The sequence below is a fragment of the Aspergillus affinis genome (assembly GCF_023601865.1).
Source record: "Aspergillus affinis strain CMG 70 chromosome Unknown NODE_26_length_314309_cov_85_634089, whole genome shotgun sequence".
Classification (NCBI taxonomy): Eukaryota; Fungi; Ascomycota; class Eurotiomycetes; order Eurotiales; family Aspergillaceae; genus Aspergillus; species Aspergillus affinis.
The window spans coordinates 20,193-38,610 of NW_026515807.1; the positions used below are offsets into that span (position 1 = coordinate 20,193).

At 50.3% G+C, this 18,418-nt stretch overlaps 8 protein-coding genes across 8 annotated transcripts; 5 read left to right on the forward strand and 3 right to left on the reverse strand.

Moving 5' to 3' along the window:
* Positions 1–448: 448 nt before the first annotated feature.
* Positions 449–1,935, reverse strand: KD926_005356 (Zn(II)2Cys6 transcription factor domain-containing protein; the record flags this gene model as incomplete). Its single annotated transcript, XM_053098574.1, has 3 exons — positions 449–1,264; positions 1,337–1,678; positions 1,843–1,935. The coding sequence occupies 3 exons, from the start codon at positions 1,933–1,935 to the stop codon at positions 449–451; spliced, it is 1,251 nt and encodes a 416-aa protein (XP_052957483.1).
* Positions 1,936–2,423: 488 nt separating this feature from the next.
* On the forward strand, positions 2,424–2,903 carry KD926_005357 (alpha/beta-hydrolase; the record flags this gene model as incomplete). The annotated part of the gene is made up of 2 exons (XM_053098575.1): positions 2,424–2,534; positions 2,607–2,903. 2 exons carry the CDS (start codon positions 2,424–2,426, stop codon positions 2,901–2,903), a joined length of 408 nt encoding a protein of 135 aa, XP_052957484.1.
* Positions 2,904–3,895: 992 nt separating this feature from the next.
* Positions 3,896–5,521, reverse strand: KD926_005358 (uncharacterized protein; the record flags this gene model as incomplete). Its single annotated transcript, XM_053098576.1, has 4 exons — positions 3,896–5,017; positions 5,090–5,182; positions 5,247–5,366; positions 5,423–5,521. The coding sequence occupies 4 exons, from the start codon at positions 5,519–5,521 to the stop codon at positions 3,896–3,898; spliced, it is 1,434 nt and encodes a 477-aa protein (XP_052957485.1).
* A 1,781-nt stretch (positions 5,522–7,302) lies between these two features.
* Positions 7,303–7,882, forward strand: KD926_005359 (coiled-coil-helix-coiled-coil-helix domain-containing protein; the record flags this gene model as incomplete). The annotated part of the gene is made up of 4 exons (XM_053098577.1): positions 7,303–7,382; positions 7,535–7,642; positions 7,702–7,729; positions 7,838–7,882. The coding sequence occupies 4 exons, from the start codon at positions 7,303–7,305 to the stop codon at positions 7,880–7,882; spliced, it is 261 nt and encodes an 86-aa protein (XP_052957486.1).
* Positions 7,883–8,709: 827 nt separating this feature from the next.
* Positions 8,710–12,027, forward strand: KD926_005360 (MDM20/NAA25 family protein; the record flags this gene model as incomplete). Its single annotated transcript, XM_053098579.1, has 8 exons — positions 8,710–8,844; positions 8,921–9,196; positions 9,258–9,434; positions 9,556–9,896; positions 9,958–10,237; positions 10,292–11,057; positions 11,110–11,222; positions 11,275–12,027. 8 exons carry the CDS (start codon positions 8,710–8,712, stop codon positions 12,025–12,027), a joined length of 2,841 nt encoding a protein of 946 aa, XP_052957487.1.
* Positions 12,028–13,480: 1,453 nt separating this feature from the next.
* Positions 13,481–14,498, forward strand: KD926_005361 (60S ribosomal protein eL36; the record flags this gene model as incomplete). The annotated part of the gene is made up of 3 exons (XM_053098580.1): positions 13,481–13,528; positions 13,932–14,117; positions 14,415–14,498. The coding sequence occupies 3 exons, from the start codon at positions 13,481–13,483 to the stop codon at positions 14,496–14,498; spliced, it is 318 nt and encodes a 105-aa protein (XP_052957488.1).
* A 753-nt stretch (positions 14,499–15,251) lies between these two features.
* Positions 15,252–16,839, reverse strand: KD926_005362 (putative UBX domain protein; the record flags this gene model as incomplete). The annotated part of the gene is made up of 2 exons (XM_053098581.1): positions 15,252–16,647; positions 16,703–16,839. 2 exons carry the CDS (start codon positions 16,837–16,839, stop codon positions 15,252–15,254), a joined length of 1,533 nt encoding a protein of 510 aa, XP_052957489.1.
* Positions 16,840–17,283: 444 nt separating this feature from the next.
* On the forward strand, positions 17,284–18,128 carry pup3 (proteasome core particle subunit beta 3; the record flags this gene model as incomplete). The annotated part of the gene is made up of 4 exons (XM_053098582.1): positions 17,284–17,286; positions 17,350–17,368; positions 17,439–17,893; positions 17,985–18,128. The coding sequence occupies 4 exons, from the start codon at positions 17,284–17,286 to the stop codon at positions 18,126–18,128; spliced, it is 621 nt and encodes a 206-aa protein (XP_052957490.1).
* Between the last annotated feature and the right edge of the window lie 290 nt (positions 18,129–18,418).

Genomic DNA, 18,418 nt, shown 5'->3' on the forward strand with positions numbered 1-18,418 from the left:
TTTGCATATTGTTTTCAAAAAGTTTTGCATTGGAAGGCTTCCCCAGGTTGCTGTGATGTTGGACCGACAGGTCCGGATGTACATATCTATTTACATACCAGATATTTGCGAAGGGTTTATGCCTGATTTTTGTTCCTTGATCGAGACGAAGAAATGGCTGTACCGAGTGATTCCATGACCTAGAGAGTGCAGAATTGCTGTCTGACCGCGTGGAAAAGCGCAATTCTCCCAAAGAGACTGGGGGTCTACGTGAACTCACGAACGAACGATCTGTTCAGTCTGACGAGAAGAATTCGAGGTTGAGTAAGGTGGTTGGCATACCACGATCCAGATTATTCTTGCAACTATAACGCAATATTCTATACTCTATCCATTGGATGCCCAAATTGATTCCTGCGATAATCTCGCTAACGCAAACCCCCATTCGTAACGCAATATTCATTCATGATCAACTTATACTCACAGGCTGGACATAGCCACATGCAAGAGCAGGGAATTCAAGCAGCGGTGGGATCCGAGGATCTGAACTGCGCTCCAGATACATGCAAATGGCTGCACACTCTTTCCTCAACCTCCCCTCGACCCAGGGCTGCCATTCAGTCAGCAAACACATCAAGCCCATCCAGTGCGCAAGAATAATCAGAGCTGGCGGGTCCCTGCTTCGAAGCAGATCCAGGAATTCAAATTCCAGTCGCCCCATGAATGTAGTACATCGGGCAGCATTAGGCATATTCTTATCCAACTGAATAAGCGTGGTGATCTGCCTAAGTGGAGTATAATATGGGCTAGTCATGGCAGTAGAAAGGTCATCAATGCCACAAAAATCCGCAAAGAGTGGATCGAGACCTTGTCGCCCGACTTGGTCATCGTAGTTGAAAAGTTGACACTCGACTTCCTCGTATCCTTTGAATGCTGTTTCCCAGATACTCCCGGGGAGGTAACGAGCGGCTGGTTCCAATAGACACCGCAGACCACTCTGCAGGCAGAGCCAGTTCATGTCGGCCGGGTTGTTCGTAAGGACCCAGGAATCGGTAGGTTCAAAGTTCTCTGGACAGATGGACACCACGCCCATGAACATGCATGTCGAAATGAGGGCGTCGAAGTTCTTCTGATTGACTCCTGGTAGTAATGCGTCTTGGTATAGTCGGATGGCCTGCTGCCAGAAATGGGCCTCTGCGCATCTTTGGCCAGCGTCTCTTGATCGGGAGGCACGATTCAAATGAAGCATGCCGACTCCAAGGATTGTGTACAGTAGGTATGGTGTCTATGTTACTGCCTTAGTAACGAGAGGCGACGCCAGATCCTCGGGGTGAAAAACATTAATGCTCAGACTCACACTGAATGCCACCTGTACCATATCGCTTTCCATCACTGCCCTAATGGCAGGAAGCCCGACTGACGCCGTAGACCATTTCATGAAGTGCTGAAACGCCACCAGACTATAGGGTTGTGTTAGGCTGGGGGCGTTAAAGTCCGATCCAATGCTCAGGCTCTCGTCGATCTGCGCAGTCATGCTGGCAAGAGTCAAGGAAAAGTCCGTTGTGCTAGGCTTCTGAGGTCTTGATATCATCTCGAGAGGGCTATTATTGTCAGACCCGGAGGACTCGGACCCCGACGCATAGCTACATTCAACACCACGAACTTGACACCTCCGGCAATGCGGTTTGCTCTCGTCGCACTATATTACCAGAATTAGCCTTGTCGACATGAATAGTACTAGAGATATGACGGGCACACTTTGACTCTTCGCTTCTTACAGGTTATGCAACCTGCCCTGGACTTCTTGTGAGGTCGTCTGGAGTGGTACGGGGCTACTCTGCTCTCATCTTCCAGTCTAAATACAGTCTGAAGCATGCGATCATCTTCCAATCTATTCAAGCGTTCGGTTTTGCCGGGGTGGAGGACCAGCACTTGTGGACCTGGTGCGGCAGGCATTATTTCTGACTCGCAATTCGCAACACGCAACACGCACAGAATTGACACTTTACCTGAGGCCTGAGACACTAGAACATATAGAAGCAAAGTAATCGTATCCCGTGAGGATTACAAACGACGGAGAATGAGTCAAGGTTGCAATTGTAGCATCGCCACTTTGGACACGAGGTGGCTGCCTGTCACATGATCACTGGCAAGGCTGATTTTAGTGCTCAACTTTATTTGAAGACAATTCTTCTTCTACTGTTTATTTCGAATGTACTGGTTGGAATTGAAAATCTGTATTCTTGGTATAATTGGGATCATTTGTGTGTACGATATAACCATTGATCGAGATATGATCTAATAATCTCGACTGTCTATCAATGTTGCCAGTGTGATGTGAATATTGCGGGTAGGTATATCTGCGAGTAAACGCATTGAAAGTTACAGAATGAAGAAATGCCGGGTGACATGGCAGGCTCTGTCTGGTTGATGAAAGAGATTGGATGTCAGGAATCCCTCCGCCTCTTGTAATAGAAGAAATCACCGCTATCACGAACTTTCTTCTCGACCAAGAAACACAGCCTCACTCGCTACCGTTCTACGGTCTTGATCAGGTATGTTAGCAGCAAGTACTTCACAGGCCCCACAGCCACTCCCAAGTGGGTACTAAGTACGATTTACCACAGCAGCTATCAACCGACCTAAGCAAAGGATCCATCCTAGGCGGCACCTCCGCTGGCGCAAACTTCACGGCCGGAATCGCCCATCTAGCAGCCCAAGATAACCTTCCTTCCAAGCTGACCGGGCTGCTCTTCCTAGCAGGCAGCTTCTGCCACCCGGACGCCCGACCAGAGAAATCCCGGGATCGAATCCTCAGCGTAGATGAGATCAACGATGCGCCGGGCCTGATGAGGAAATCAATAGACTACTTCGCCAGTGAGTCCCGATTCCGCAAGACCCTAATCCAAACCACGAGTGAGTGAGAGGTCCTAACAGCCAATCTTAATGAGCAGAGAAGTACGGAGCGCCGCCTAGTGATAAACGCCTCTCGCCGCTTCTCTTCGAATCCCACGCAAACATAGCTCTCCGGGCGGCGTTCTATGTCTGCGGGTAGGACCCCCGTCGGGACGAGACTTTTTATTCGATGAGCTGTTGCAGGACGAGGGGATTTTGCCCCGGAGATTTGTCTACAAGGGTCTACCGCATGGTTTCTGGACGACTTGTCCGGATCTCGAGGAGTTGAAGGAATGGAAACGCGATTTACTCGAAGGATGCGGTTCTTATTGGCTCGACAGTAGTGTCAACCCGCAATCGAGTGGATTCTTGATGAGAGTCAAGTACTATTATCGGTTCATGACTCTGATCGACAGTGGGTTCATACAGGCACTTACATAAGATGCCATGGGGCATCGATTGAGATTTTTTGCATTTCTGGTGCATACTGCTGGTTTTGGAAAACACAACCCCAAGGATTTTATACAGAATGATGTTTTGTGCATGGAAGTATAAGACCTCCGGCAAGCGTTAGTATTGTATTAGAGCTCATTTTCGGCATATGAAGAAACCAGAAGTATAGCATTTGGTAGTTCGATAAAGTTGGGTATTTATGAAAAAATTAGTTCTCAGGGGGAAAGAAGAATAGATGGTGCTGCCGCGGGGCAGGAAACCTAAAGAAAATATCACGGGGGGAACGAAGCAAAGCGAAGCCACAAGAGGACAAGACGAGTCAGTCCTGCCTTGTCCATACCACTGGTTAACTGGATATATCTATGATGGCCGAAGTCAGAAGAAATAATGGCGGAAAAAAGGGGAGATAAAGCACATGGAGAAAGACCTCTCTCAAGGTCGTCTTGTGTCCCCAGACCGCACTTGAAAGGTCGGTTCAGACTAGACCTTAACAAATTCGCTAATAAAACGCCAGGGGGGTAATTCATGAAGTCGTATTTGATCAAACAAGCCCAATCTGACAACTTTCTCATCGCCTTGCTCTCCTGGCTGGTCTCACGGGCCCTTCGTCAGAGTCATCCTCCAATCTGATCGCATTCGACGCTGAGGTTCCAGCTGATGGTGCGTTTCGAGCACGGGATGCTGTGCGTGATTGAGCCGGATGGCCATTCGAAGTCAGCAATCGTGGTTGCACTGGAGAGCTTGAAATCTGGAAGTAAGGAATTGGTCGGCGTCGATTTCCGCTGACGGCAGGTCGGACTGGCTCATCGTCATCATCACTTTCATCATCGTCCGAGTCATCATCGTCCGAGTTATCTTCTTCTTCTTCTTCTCCGGTTCCTGTGACTTCTGACACGCTATCACTCACAAAATCCCCGAGTTGAGACATGGGGAAGTCGTGGCGTTCCTCGTAGCGGTTTTCTTGCGTGATGTATTCCGGGCCCCCAACAACCGTAGATCGATCTGATCCGGTGTCGTATTCCCCGTTGTCATAACGCACTGGATAATGCTCTTCATTTTCATCATCATCAATAAAAGAATCCATGTCAGTATCCTCCTCTTCTTCTTCCTCTTCTTCGCTGTCGTGGGTATCATTCTGATTCCAATATCCCGCTGGTATGCGAGGTCCGGATGTCGGAAGAACATGGCGTGGTTGGTGTGGGTAGTGGTTGCGATGCAGTTCATATAAGTGTTGAATATCAAACGGCAACGCATCAATGGGCACTCCAGCATAGAGATCGTTCCAACCGTAATCATCCACCTCGTTGAGTCCGTCCTCGGCCTCGTCATCAAAATAGTCTGTCATCTCAGAATTCTCATCCAGATCATCACTCGAATAATCCGAGGAATCAGTAACCGACCCCCCCGGCCGATATCCACATTGTATGCAATTGGAATCTTCTTCAAGCTCCCAGGAACATTGCGGACATCGAAGAACACCGTCCTCGAGGTCAACGACGGGTGGCGCTGTAGAGTTTCTTGCCCTACTGAATGTGCCTTTGAACAACCCCCCTTCTCTAGGATGTGGGTTCTTCTTATCCTTATCGATCTTTTCAGCCTCCTCGCGTTGATGGTGTATATGCTCCGCCGTAGTCTCGCCCTTGTCTAGAAGTTCGGCACGACTTGTGAAGAGTTGGACAACTGCACGAACCTTGAACATGTCAGTATTCATCGTATCTTTATCTCGCTACTGCCTAGGACGGTCTGACTTGAATTCACGTACCAGGTATGCAGGCGACGGCTCCGATCTCACCGGTGTTCGACAATCAGGACACGTCTTATTTGATCTCCCCCCTCCAAACCACGAGGTCAAGCACTGGTATGTAATTATTTAGTCTTTTTCGTATACTCGTCATGAGCCGGATTCTTCAGGGCCTTACAGTATAACAAAACGTATGTCCACAACCAAGTGTAAAGGGTTCGTATAAGGGCCTGATACAGATGCCGCATTGGATCAGAGAGCGAATGTCATCCACGTGCCCTTGTAAAGTTTGGGAGAGCTAGACAACGCGTTAGAATACACATCAGTTTTCTGCTCCTCGAAAAAACAGCTTACCCCGGAAGTATCCCCAGCCGATTCTGCGGCAGTTGTCGTCCCGATCGCATCGCGGGAGCTATTGCTTGGGGTTGGCCCCGAGGGTGCTGGTTTCGACATCTGGTATTTTCGTTTGGTGTTCAAGCCGAAGGACGAGAGGCAGCTTCTGTCCGTCTTCGATCTTCGTTGGGCTGCGACAGGAGAGTTTGTGGTATGACACGAGACCGAAGCAGGAGTCAGGGGAAGAGAAAAGAGAAAGTAGGAAAAGAAGAGGGAAGAAGAAGAAGATACTTTTCGCTCCGGTTGTACTAGAAGTGTCTAGACAACTGTTGGCCGGGGGCGTTGTCCAGGCACTTCTTTGAGCTGGGAGTGACGAGACGGAGGCGAAAGGAAGCGGGCGAGGAGGATGTCCGGTCGGAGGGAAGGAATGAAACGTCAGGGTTCCTTCGAGTATTTACCTATTGACGGAGGAGAGGAAAAGGCGAGGTGAAGAGGATGGACACTGGACAGGTCGAACTGCCAGGAACTTTTCTTTTCGGAACGCTCCGCGCGCAAACCGAACAAACACGCGCGACTGAAAGCTTCGGTCGTCGTGACGCTCCAGCCCGATCGCACTTGCAACAACCCCACAGGGCCGATCAGTCCAACAAATCCAACAGCCAACTTCGGTCTAATTTGGTCTCCATTTGGCAGGGCAGATCCTAACTAACCCCGTCCGCTGCCGTTCTTGACGCCGTGATCTCCTTGGCTGGCTAAATTCCTCGCTCACAATAATTCCTCACGCCGGTGCCTCCCATCACCCACGTCTCTATCGGCTGATGGACTCGGAGGAGTCGAATTAATGAAACAGACATGATGGCTCACCAGTTCAGTTTAGATTCATTCGATTCCTGATCGTGTCGTTTCGCCTGCCTGTCGATCTTTTCTGATCTAATCACCGATATGAATCAGGTAGTTACGTATACGGAGTAGAAGTTCTACACGGGTCTCTAAGCTCCCTCTCGTATGAACTCAACATCCAAGCAGGAAAACCAACAAAGAGAGACCCGAAGCCACAGCCGCTGCAACGGTGACTTGTTGGAAATTCTACGTTTGCATGTTGCTCGTCTCGCCCTGCGTTCTTCCAACCTGCGTCCGCGGGTTAAATTGCTTGGCGGTGGAATCGCCAGATGTGATAAGGCCCGAACTGGGCGCTTAAATCGTGGCAATACTGGTCGTGCACGTGTTCCATTCGAACATGGCCTTCAGCATATGGCAAGCCCCCAGACTTGTTTGAAAATTTCGAGGTTAGAACAATGTCAATCACTCGAACCGATTTCTTGACTTGCTTCTGCATGCAACTACCCCGGTTAACTGGACTCTGTCACTTTTCCAGGTATCAACTCTATTCGAGAGATATACCGTCATATACTCGCGGAATGCTTGATTATAGGGAAATTACACTACGTGTATCACTCAAACCCTGGCACTGGCCGTCATCTTTCGATCAAATCACAGCTGTAACACCCAAGATGAAACATTGAACACATAGAGCCATAAATATATAAATAGCGATTACTTTGATTGATGATGGGTCTTGTGAGAAAAGTCTTGAGGCTCACCATTTGTGGGAACTTTCTAACAAGTCGCATGATATGCCAACTTTCTCTTCAGCTTTCAAAGTAATACAAGAGCCAATGACCCGAAAGATGCTCGCTGTATACCTCCAAATCCTAGGGCTGCGAGCGGGTGACTAAGCCGATGGGCTCTCGACGCGCCAAGACCCGGGGATCGCCAGAAGCAGTTTAGCCCACCAAACCTCCATCGCCCTCTTTCCTCCGCCATTCCGTATAGTATCCTTCTTTCGTTGGATTTCATCCCCTCCATCGTTCTTTCATCTGAACTCTTGAATATCGCTTGCAATGTCATCCCAAGAAGGACAGAAGTCGCTAGACCAGGACCACCCCAACTCCTGGGGAAATGTGGAACGCAAGTTCAGCAAGTAAGTTTGAGTTGCCTACTTCCCCAAGCAGATACCTTCTAGGACATGGACGCTATCTGCAGTTCGACCTAGGCTATGGAATAATAAAATACTCGCAGCTACCCCATCCTCGAGAATCTCTATCGTTGAAACTAATCACGCCCAACCTACAGTAAAACTGCAAGCGAGTACTTTGATCCTTGCCAGGATTTTGCAGACCGTAGTCTCAAATGTATGAAGCGGAATGCTTTCGACCGCGAGATGTGTCATGATTATTTCCAGTAGGTTCATCCTCGATGGCCCTTTATCTGCGAGAAGAACCGCTAACTAGATAGTTTAGAGCTTATCGCGACTGTAAAAAGCAGTGGGTAAGTTGTTGTGCTAGAGCACGGAATCTTTCTTAATTCTCTGCCCAAGGGCCTAGTTTTTCAGAACAATGTGCCCAAATTTAGTCTTTTAGCTAACACCTTTTCAAGTTGACGCAAAAGAAGCTTGCTGGGTCTCCGGCCGCAAAGCAATAATGGTGGCCATATTACCAAAATGCCGTGACAAGGTCCCATTTTGATACTATGATGACCGCCACTTTCCAAAGGTATCTTGGGTCCTGGAACAAAGCAGCGTTATCTTGAGGTCACTTAAACGGGCATTTACCCAGATCTATGATGACTGACGAGCCGAAGTACTTGATACCAGACAGAAAACTGGACCATGACCACCCCTTCAGTCCATCAATACGCATCGAGACGGAGTGGCATTGAGTTTGCAGGCAAACATATGTCATTCCCATTGATCTTGTTGAACTCGAAATCTGTTTACTAGTTGATCTACCAGATAAGCGCCTGTCTCTTCTTGCATTGGCTATCCCAGCATACTTCGCCCCAGTCTCCCAATCCTGGATGGTTGTTCAGTACCTACATGTATATTACCTATTTTTCTTGTTGCAAATGACGTTGCTCTTCTATACCGACTAGCGTAATATGAAGCAATTGAGGAGACCATGAATACTCTCAGGGTAATGCTCGTCACCATACCTGGCGCTAGGACAACGATGTAGATGCATAGAAAATATAGAAAGACAGTAATTAAAGTACCTCCGTAGAGTCAAAACAAGTGGTTCCTGAGGACACCGCCATCACCGCCTTTCAACTGCCGCCCGCCCTGAAAAACCGCCGACGATACAGGCAGAGGCGGAACCACCACCATCCCGCCGACCACGAATTCCCCCGCACATCGTGTGCTGTGCTTGGCTGCGCAGCATACGCCCGGTTCCTGCTTTCGCTGTCGATCTGAAATCCCCGAAATCTTCTATCCTCTAGCCCACTGATCAAAATTTGGGCTGTCTTCCGTCATGTCCACCAATGACGCCGTGTTCCACCGCCGGAACAAGCCAATCCAAGATGCCATTGACGGGCAGAATTTCAAGCAGGCCCTGCAGCTGATTGAGAAGCGCATGAAAAAGGGAGAGGACACCCGGTTTCTCAAAGTGAGTAGTCGGTCGGTTCCATCTATCTCAACAAGAGGCTGATCATTTGACTTGTGTGCATTCGGTCATATACTAGGTCTGGAAGGCCCACGTTCTCTTTCGGCATGCCGACGACACCCATCGTCAGCGCGGTATCGCTGAGACCCTCGACCTGTGCAAAGTGGACCCCCCAGCGACCGATCTTGATACGCTGGACATCCTTTACGAGACTTTGCAGAAGATTGGGGGTCAGGCAGATGCCATGAGAAGTATATGGGAGAGAGCGTCGAAAGCCAAGCCCCAGGATCTGGATCTTCAAATGAAATGGTTCGAACTTGCGTTCGATGGTGACGATTGGAAATCGGCACAGAAGGTTCGGGATACTCGATCGTACGACAATTAGGGTTTATGGTAACTGATGCGGTGGGAAACAGGCTGCCATGACACTCCAGAGCAACTTCCCTAAGGACCGACGGTACTACTTCTGGGCCATCTTCCTCAGCTACCTCGTCGCCGTCGACGAGTCCAGCTTGGAACCCGAACGTAAGCTGTTCGGCACCTTGGCCTATCGCATGGCGTCGAAGGCTGCTGATAGTGTGCCTTCTGATCCGGTATGACCTCAGCTTCCCGTCTCTACCCCCTCAATGCATTGGAACCCTGTCCGCTGGTGTTCAGATCTATAATGCAGTGGCTCTGGGGACATGTCGTTAATGTTTAATGCCATGCAAACAGAAAGAGCTGCTAAGCCCCCCACGAGCTATTCAAAATGCCGAGGAGCTTCTTCTTCTCGCCAAAATCTTTGAATCCCAAGGGCGGCATGGTGAACTTGTGAATATCCTTAATAGCCAAACCGTTGGAATTAGCTCTCGAATCATCCAAAACGATTGGTCCTTCGTCGGGGTGAAGCTCGATAACCTTGAAAAGGCCCAGATGTGGACTGAGGGCCTGTCCTACACAAAGGACCTGCTCGCAATTCCCACCACTGAAGATGAGCGTAAGGCTCTCCAGGAGCATGACGATTGGGCAGTTTGGAGCCTACTCGTTGCTGCGGTCCGGAATATCAACAGTCAGGAGTATGTCATGAGCCTCTCCGTGCGCAGTACCTTTAAGGATATTGCTAACAGGTCGTTTCAGGACTCTTGAGGAAACTGAAAAGTTCATCAACGGGTTCATAGAATATGAGCCAAAGTCGCGCAATGCACAATTGGCCCGTCTGGATCTGATTCATTTCAAGTTCCAGTCGGGCATCCTGAAGGCGGATGATCTGGTAGCTGCCTGCCAAGGGTACTATGATCGTAACAAGAACAAACTTTACTGCTTCGGTGACCTGAAAACTTATTTGTCAGCACTGGATAAAGACGCCTTGTCGAAATATGTGGAGTACGCAGCTCAAGATCAAGAGGAAACGAGCGATGTATGTGTTACTTGAAACACAGCCTCTTGTTACCGCAACGCTAACAATTCGCAGAAAAAGAATGACCCTTTCAAGGGTGTTGCTGTCATCAATGCGCTGAAGTTCGAGTATTGCTTCCTGCTATCGGCCGACGAAGCAAATGTGACCAAGTCAAAGGTGGAAGACTTTGCCTCACGCTGCCTGCAAAAGTACCGGAAGGTCGAGCGGCCGGAACGAGATGCTGCGTCGTCTACGATTGAGAGCCAGCCCAGGGATGATCTGCTGCTGATCGCTGCAATGAGCTTGATTCGCTTTAGTGAAACCTTGGTTTCCGACAGCCAGGAACAAGTATTGAATCTCATGCATATTCGCGCAGCAGCCATCCTGGAACGCCTCCTCCAGGATTCTCCCCATAACTACCAAGCGCTACTTCTTCTCGTGCGAATCTATCTGCACCTTGGTGCAGGGTCATTGGCTCTGAAGACGTTCAGCAAGCTCTCTGTTAAACAGATACAATTCGAGACCGTTGCCCACAACCTCTTCACACGTCTTGCTACAATCCACCCTCAGTCGGCCCCGCCTATCGAGGGTGCGGAGTACAAGGACTTTAACCCCCAGTCCGCCTTCGTTCAGGCCCTTAACTTTTACCGGACTGCCGAAATTACCACAGTTGGGCACCGATCTAACGGTTTGGACTATGGCAGCTACGTGAACATCGAAGGGACCATTGATCTTCAGAAGCGCCTTAAAAATAGTATCTGCCGAAGGCTTTGGGCGCTCGAAGTGCGACGCATTCAGAGGCTGGTCGGTGGCGACCCGATGGGTCGTTTTGAAGAGATCGGTAAGTTTTGGCGCATCTTACGCAACAAGTAGCTGCTTACACGTAACAACAGCGAGAGACACATCGCCCTTGGTCGATCAGCGTGTATTCGACGCATTCATGAACTGCGAGGCCTCGGGCAAGCCAACCTTGGAAGAGCGGGTGCGCTCGGGACCCTTGCCTCAGGTGAGTTGGCTCTTGTATGCTGGGTTTGCGGGATGGTTCTAATAGAAAACAGGAGCAATGGGTGAAATCGACCAGAATGGCAGATGAACTATTTGGGCTCCTCAAGGACATAATACTCCAGAAACCCATCACTGCTCAACCCGATCTGCCTAACCTCGAAGACCTCGTGGGATCCAATGCGGCCTCCGAGATGACCCAGCCCGAGATTGAAGGGGTCAAGGTCAACCTGAACCTCTTTAAGGTGGCAGCATACCTTAGCGGATCTAAAGCTGTTTCCTCTGAACAAGTCGAAAACAGTTTGACCCAGGTGGAGGAATGGTTGAACGAGAAGTCTCAGCAACTTACTGTGGAAGATGGCCAAATTTCTAACGCCGTCTCGAACACCGCAATTTTCTTGAAGTCGGACACCCCGACTGCTCCGTCTTGGAAGAGCTTCCATAATCTTTTTGTCGTTTTGGAGTCTCTGAAGGCGGTGATCTTTGTCGCGACCATTGTCTCTAGGAAAACTCCCAAGGTTCCCAAGGTACCCAAAGACCAAGTAGCACGTTTGGGCGAAGCTGCACGCCAAGTTCATCAAGCGATCCGAGTCAATGTCCGCGCATTGAAGTCGCGCATTTCGGAACCTGGCATGCTTGGGTCCTTGATTGACCTGGTCGGAAGTGGTGATGGTAAGAGCGAGGTTGGTCCTAAGCTTCGGGCTGAGCTGGAGAAGACCATGGACACGTCTGCGGTAGAGATGTTCTGTGGCGAGTTGATGGAGAGCTGGGAAGAAGGGCTTGCCGGACTGTTTGCCGTTACTCTATAACGGCATATTCGTATAGCCAACATTTATACATCTGTCCATACACTTATTAGACATTACATCATTTTGAACACCCGGGACCGTTTCCTGCTCTTCATACATTACCAACCAGCCTGACCGCTATCCCACGAGTCACCGGTGTCTGCAAGGGGGACCGAACTACCCCTTACTGCTTTCAACGTTGACCACCTGGCATCCACACGGTCTGGAATAGGGTTGTATAATATTGACAAGTATCCGTTACCGTGGAATTCTCCAAGTCACCCGGGGAAGACCTCGTGAGAGATTTTCCCCCCTATGCAACTCTGCAGGTGCTCTAATCGGGCCCCCTTACATCGGATAGAATTAAAATATCCCCTGTTCTAGGCTGTTTTACGTTTTAGTCAATTCTGAGTCTCGAGCAGGGAATATGTAGTGTAGCCTTGGGAAACTTTGCGGTCAACTGAGTGTTAGAAAGAATCCTCTGTCCATATTTCCGGTCTTCTAGAGAAAGGAAACCCCGGTTGCGCATTTCCGAGAATAAATTTCGGTCTACTCCGTACTTGCGATGATTTAGGCGCATATGGAGCATGATGTATCTCACCGCTGGTATCTGGAATGACAACAGAAAGAACAGAGCGGAGGGGTGTCTTCCCACGTTACCCAGGTTTCTCAGGGCGTACGTACAATACTATCTATCTTGTCGATAGTATATCTTCTTGGACCCTACTGTTGTTCGACATGAAATGCTAATAGCAGTCCAGTGCAGCCCAAGTGACCTCTAGGTTCATCACCGGCTGTTTACCGATCTTTCCTACGTTCTTTCAGCATGTGGTGCGGAGACCCGCGACCTGGTTCTCTCACAAACGACGAGATAATTCATCAGACGACATGAGGAAGACAGACATTCCTCTTCCTCAGCACAGCGCCGTGGAGCTGGTGCCTCGCAGCAATTGGCATTTAGAAGACCTCACACATCCATACCCCTGGTTGTCAGTTGCAAGTATACCAGGGCGATAGCTATGCGACAGCCAAGGCCAACGTAGGGTGCCCGCCCATAGAGAATGTCGTCGGCGAGGAAGAAACTAGGCCCGGGGGGATGGAGATCATCAAGACCGTTGAGGTGGATGTGGAATCCGCGCCGAATGAACCTCCCAGCGTGAAGATCATGTATAGTAGTAGCTGAAATGGACGAGAACAATGATAAGAAACAAGAATAACAGACTAAGCCAAACATGGCAATCCACTGCTGCGAACCCCGTGACCCACCGCCCGTCGATGCCTTTCTGCCCTTCTGCCTCAGGAATCAAGTTGGCGGCTTGGCAAGCCCTAAGCCCTAGAACTCGCTACGCACGAACGCTCGAGCCAACCAAAATCCGGCAAACTCCATCGCGATATCCGTCCGCACCGACGCCCTTCGACTCGACAAACTCCCTCAGCAACCACCGTCGTCGCCAACCCAGTCACAACCGTCGAGATGGCGCAAGAACGCTCCGGAATCGTGGTCGGCTTGAACAAGGGCCACGTAGGTTCTCTCTGCAACCAGATCTGATGATTTTTCTCTTGATGCTTGGCCCGGTCTTTTTTTATGGTCAGTCGAGCTTGGTCGGTCGGTCGATTGGATTTGGATCGGATGGAAACCGGGTACCTGGAATTCGAACAAGGGAGAAAGCGAAATGAACAGGGATGGGATATTGCTATCGCACGGGCCTTCTAGCAGAAGGAGGAAAATTTCAAGAGACGGGGACACAGCAAAAGATGGGTTTCATATTGGAATTGGACTCAATACGGAAACTCGACACATTCGATCCACCAATCCATCCGACAAACCGCGCTCTCACTGAACCAAGACCGGACGGGACCAAAGAAAATTTCATCAGTGACTTTTATGCCATGGAGCCATGCTAATACCAAATTTCCTGTTATAGAAAACCACCCCCTTCCAGACCCCCAAGAACCGCATCAGCCGCACCAAGGGTCAGTCCTCTCGCCGCACCGCTTTCGTCCGTGAGATCGCCCGTGAGGTTGTTGGTCTTGCTCCCTATGAGCGCCGCATCATCGAACTCCTGAGAAACACTCAGGACAAGCGTGCTCGTAAGCTCGCGAAGAAGAGAGTACGTTTTCTTGTCCCGCATCTGATCGACAGTGATATGGCAGTTGGTGGCAGGGATTTGTGTGTCTGGTTATTTGTTCTGGTTCAATGGTTGGGATATTCTGCAATGTGTTCGGCTCGGGATCTTCGCACGGAGTCTATCTCGGGATAATCTGCGTAGTCAGGACATTCATTGACGGGCTACCGATCCATTGGAAGGCTTCCAATTCCCATTGAACCAGAGCAGTGCGGACATTGCCCTCACCACCTTGTCTTTCTCCACATAAGCACATCCCAGCTAACATCTACCTCTCCACAGCTCGGTACTTTCTCCCGTGGCAAGGCCAAGGTTGAGGATATGCAGCGTGTCATCGCCGAGGCCCGCCGCACGGGTGCTCACTAAATTCATTATCCGTTCCAATGAAAGTTTTCTCCTATTAGCCAAGACCTTTTAAAAAGAACGAGATGACGAGAACACAACAAAAATGAATTTAAACCCTCTTCGTGTGGCTGATTGGCAATGACGTGTGTTCGTTGTAGAAGGGAAATGATCAAAAATAATATGAAATTTAATACCCACTATCCGGGGGGAGAAGATCACTGGTCTGGCAGGATCAAGGATGCGAGAGTGTGCCTTTTGTGTCTTGTGCTGCTCTGTCTGTGCTTTTCCCCTGCCTCTTGTCGCCGAAGGATTTGATTCCCGTAGACGTTGGACAAACTGGATGCAAAAAGGACGATAATGAATGGTTCGCTGGAACATCAATTCAATACCACTGGGATTTTGTTTTCTTTTTCATCTGGTCTGTTTGGTCTTGTAGGTTGGGGATTTGTCAGTAGAACTCGTAGAGAAAGAGGCCCATGCTATTACCCCAGACTTGAGGGTCTAGACTACACTCTACATCCAGGATGTTTTCCTGGCGACACTCCGTAGTCATGGTAGTCTTCGGCGGGGTCATATTGGCTTTTCTTCTAACAGCAACTGGCTGCTGTTAGGACTAGCTACCATTCGCATACGCTACTACTCGTATAACGCCAGGAGAGTCCTCGGCATAAAAAGTATCATCAGAAACGTTAAATGGAATGATTCGCAATCATATCTAAGGACATGCACGGCATAGTCACATACAAACGCCGTGATCAAGACCAATCAGCGATTTTATTTCTTTCCAGGCAACTTCAGCCACTTGGGTAGTGTTCCCGGTTTGCGAGTGCCAGATTTCTCGCCAGATTGTCGGCCCGCCCCTGGCTTTGGCTGGACGATGTCTTCCGAGGTGTCCATGACCTCGGGCGGTTGCTCTACTTTGTGCTGTCGTGCTTTGTTTTGGAGCTCCGGCTTGAGCAGGACAGCTCGACTTTGTCGCGCAGCGGGTGATGCACCGGCGTCCCAGGAAAAGTTGACGAGGACTCGGCCTGTCATGCCGAGGTGTTTTATCAAGAGGCTCGTCTCCGAGTCTGGGACCACGCTCTGGATCTTTCTTCCCCCTGTGCCAGGCGGGCCCGCGGGCAGGTGGGTGAGAATGAACTTCTCTAAGGCGAACGGTCCAGCAAGACAGTTCCTCACAAAACCGTAGAGGGTTCTGCCTGTATCTCCTTGCTTGAACTTCGCTACTACCTGACTCTGATCCGGTAGACGGACTTTCACGTCGACTTCTTGCACTGCGGCCAATTTCTCGTTTTCGGCTGCGGCTTTGGCGGCGATTTCTGCGTCTGATAGGAGCTTTTTGTTCTGGGAGGCCATGTTGAGACGGCGTTGGTGCGCTTGCGCATGGTCCACCGATGGAACATAATCACTGTCATTATATGAAGCTTGCGCGGACTGGGGTGTGTCGTTGGACGGAGGGGCGAAAACGGTTATAGAGCGGGAGGAATCCGTCGGCAACTCCGGCGATTCAACAGCGGCAGGAGAGGGATCGGTTTGAATTTCTGGTTGCGCTGATGCGGCAGGTGTGTCCGTGGTAACGTCGGAGGTAGAGATTGATTGTTGCTGTTCGGTTTGAGCCGATTCCCCGGCCTTTTGTGTCTGTTCCACCGGCGATTCTTGTTTCACAGGGGCATCGTCGTCGCCAAACGCTTTGAAATAATCTTGGATTTTCACCATCGCCACTTCCAGCGGTTCTTCTGTACGTCGGAAACTTAATCTGAGCAAAACATTTCCATTGTTGAAGCCCAGCTGGGCTAGGGATTTCTGCAAATCAGTGAAGGTCGACAGCTCTCGTTCCATTATTTGCACCACTGGCGTTTCGTAGAACAATCTGCCGGCTCCAGTATCACCGCTCGTGACGGGGACGCCTCGGGCTGTGAGATTTCGAGTGGAAGTCGCTCCCGCAACTCCGGCCTCGAATTTGCGCAAGATAATCCATATCGTCGTCGTGCTGGGAAACTTGTCCAAGATGCGTCCGTTCGGAGTGCCTCGTGCTTCGGACTCCGGGAGCTGCAGCGCGACGGTGACCACGGAGGGCGATCGCGAGAGTTGGACCAGTTCAAGTTTTGCGCCGGAGGTTAGGCCGGATAGTCGAAATACTAGAGACAGGTCGAGTTGCTTTCCCTTGTGTCTTGGACGAAGTCAGCACTCAGGTGTACAATCGAGTGTTGGGTGGTAGACCTTACTTCAACCCATATTGGCTGGCGTCAACGCCTAATTTCTTGCACCCCTCTTGTAGAATATCGGTCAGATGTTTCCCGGGGGTCGTCTTGATCGTAGCTCTCCGAGCTGTCGAGTCGAGGACTACGACATGGGAGCTCATGGTTCACAGAATGGCCGCTTTGATACTGCGGGGCTGATGAAGAGAAAGAGGAAGAGAATGTGGTGGGTGAGTTTAAGGTTGTGACCGATCGGTTAATATGAGGGAGCGCCTGCGCAGAAGGGTGCTACAGAAGACCGTGGAAGAGGAAAGAAAGGCTCGAAGTGTTGGTGAAAGTGAAGCCGGAAGACGAGAGGAAAGAATAGGCAGCGGGCGCATCGTCATCGGCAGAAGCTCGGCGGCTCCACGCGTTGCTGGCAGGACAGGCAGAGAGAGCTTCCGTCAACTCCAACTTCCACTCTTCCATCCTCTTCCCCGTCCCCCTCAACTCCCTCCCCTTCCTCTCTCTCCCATTCCCAATTCTCTCGCTTCAACGATTTCTCGGCTTACAACCTCTCCTGGAAGCTTCCTGTAATTTCCGATCTTTGGGATTTTCCTGCCGCAATCATGGTATGTGTGCCGTGCCCTTCCTCTGTCTGACTGACCAAGCAAGCAAGCTGACCATCTCCCCAGAGCTCTCCCTTCGACATCAGTATGCCGTGCTCCTCGTCTCCCATCTGAACCCCATCATTTGTCGCCGTATTAACCCTCTCGCTCTACAGATGGCGGTGCCTGTGTTGCCATGGTGGGCAAGGACTGCGTCGCGATTGCCTGTGATCTCCGCCTGGGTATGCAGGCCCTGACCGTCTCCAACAACTTCCCCAAGATCTTCAACTACGGCCCCCAGACCTTCCTCGGCTTGACCGGTCTGGCTACCGATGTCTCGACTGTCTCGGATCTCTTCCGCTACAAGGTCAACATGTACCGACTCCGTGAGGAACGGAACATCGCCCCCCAGACCCTAGCCAACCTGGTCAGTTCATCGCTGTACGAAAAGCGATTCGGACCTTTCTTCGTCAGCCCCGTGGTGGCTGGTATCAACCAGACGACGGGCAAGCCTTTCATCTGCGGCTTCGACAGCATCGGATGTATCGATTTTGCAAAGGACTTCATCGTGAGCGGGACGGCTAGCGAGCAGCTGTTTGGTACTTGTGAGGGTCTGTGGGAGCCGGGTCTGGTATGTTGATTTTCCCAAGTCTTCTGGGTTCATGAAGAGACGATATGTCTCGACGGTGATTTAATGCCCGACCGATGCTAACGTCTACCAGGAGGCCGATGACCTGTTCGAAACCATTTCTCAGGCCCTTCTCAGTGCCGTCGACCGAGACGCCCTCTCCGGTTGGGGTGCTCAAGTATACATCATAGAGAAAGACAAGGTGACCAAGCGGTTATTGAAGGGAAGACAGGACTAGAGCGGTCCAAATCGGGATATGAATTTTTGTTTCCTTTGTTTCTTGAATCACGCTGTTCAATGTTCTAATTTAACGCACCATTACCATTGATTGATATTCTGCCGGTCGGGAGCGGCTTTCCGGCGTCTGCGGTCTCCACTTGATGTTACATACTGTCGATTGCGACGAGGCAGAGTAGAGAGTGAGGGCATACGAGGGAAGGCGACAACAAGACGGTGATTTTTTTACACAAATTAGATCTCTGCACCCTTGCCCGGGTTCTTGTCTACAATCCACAACATATGAATTGC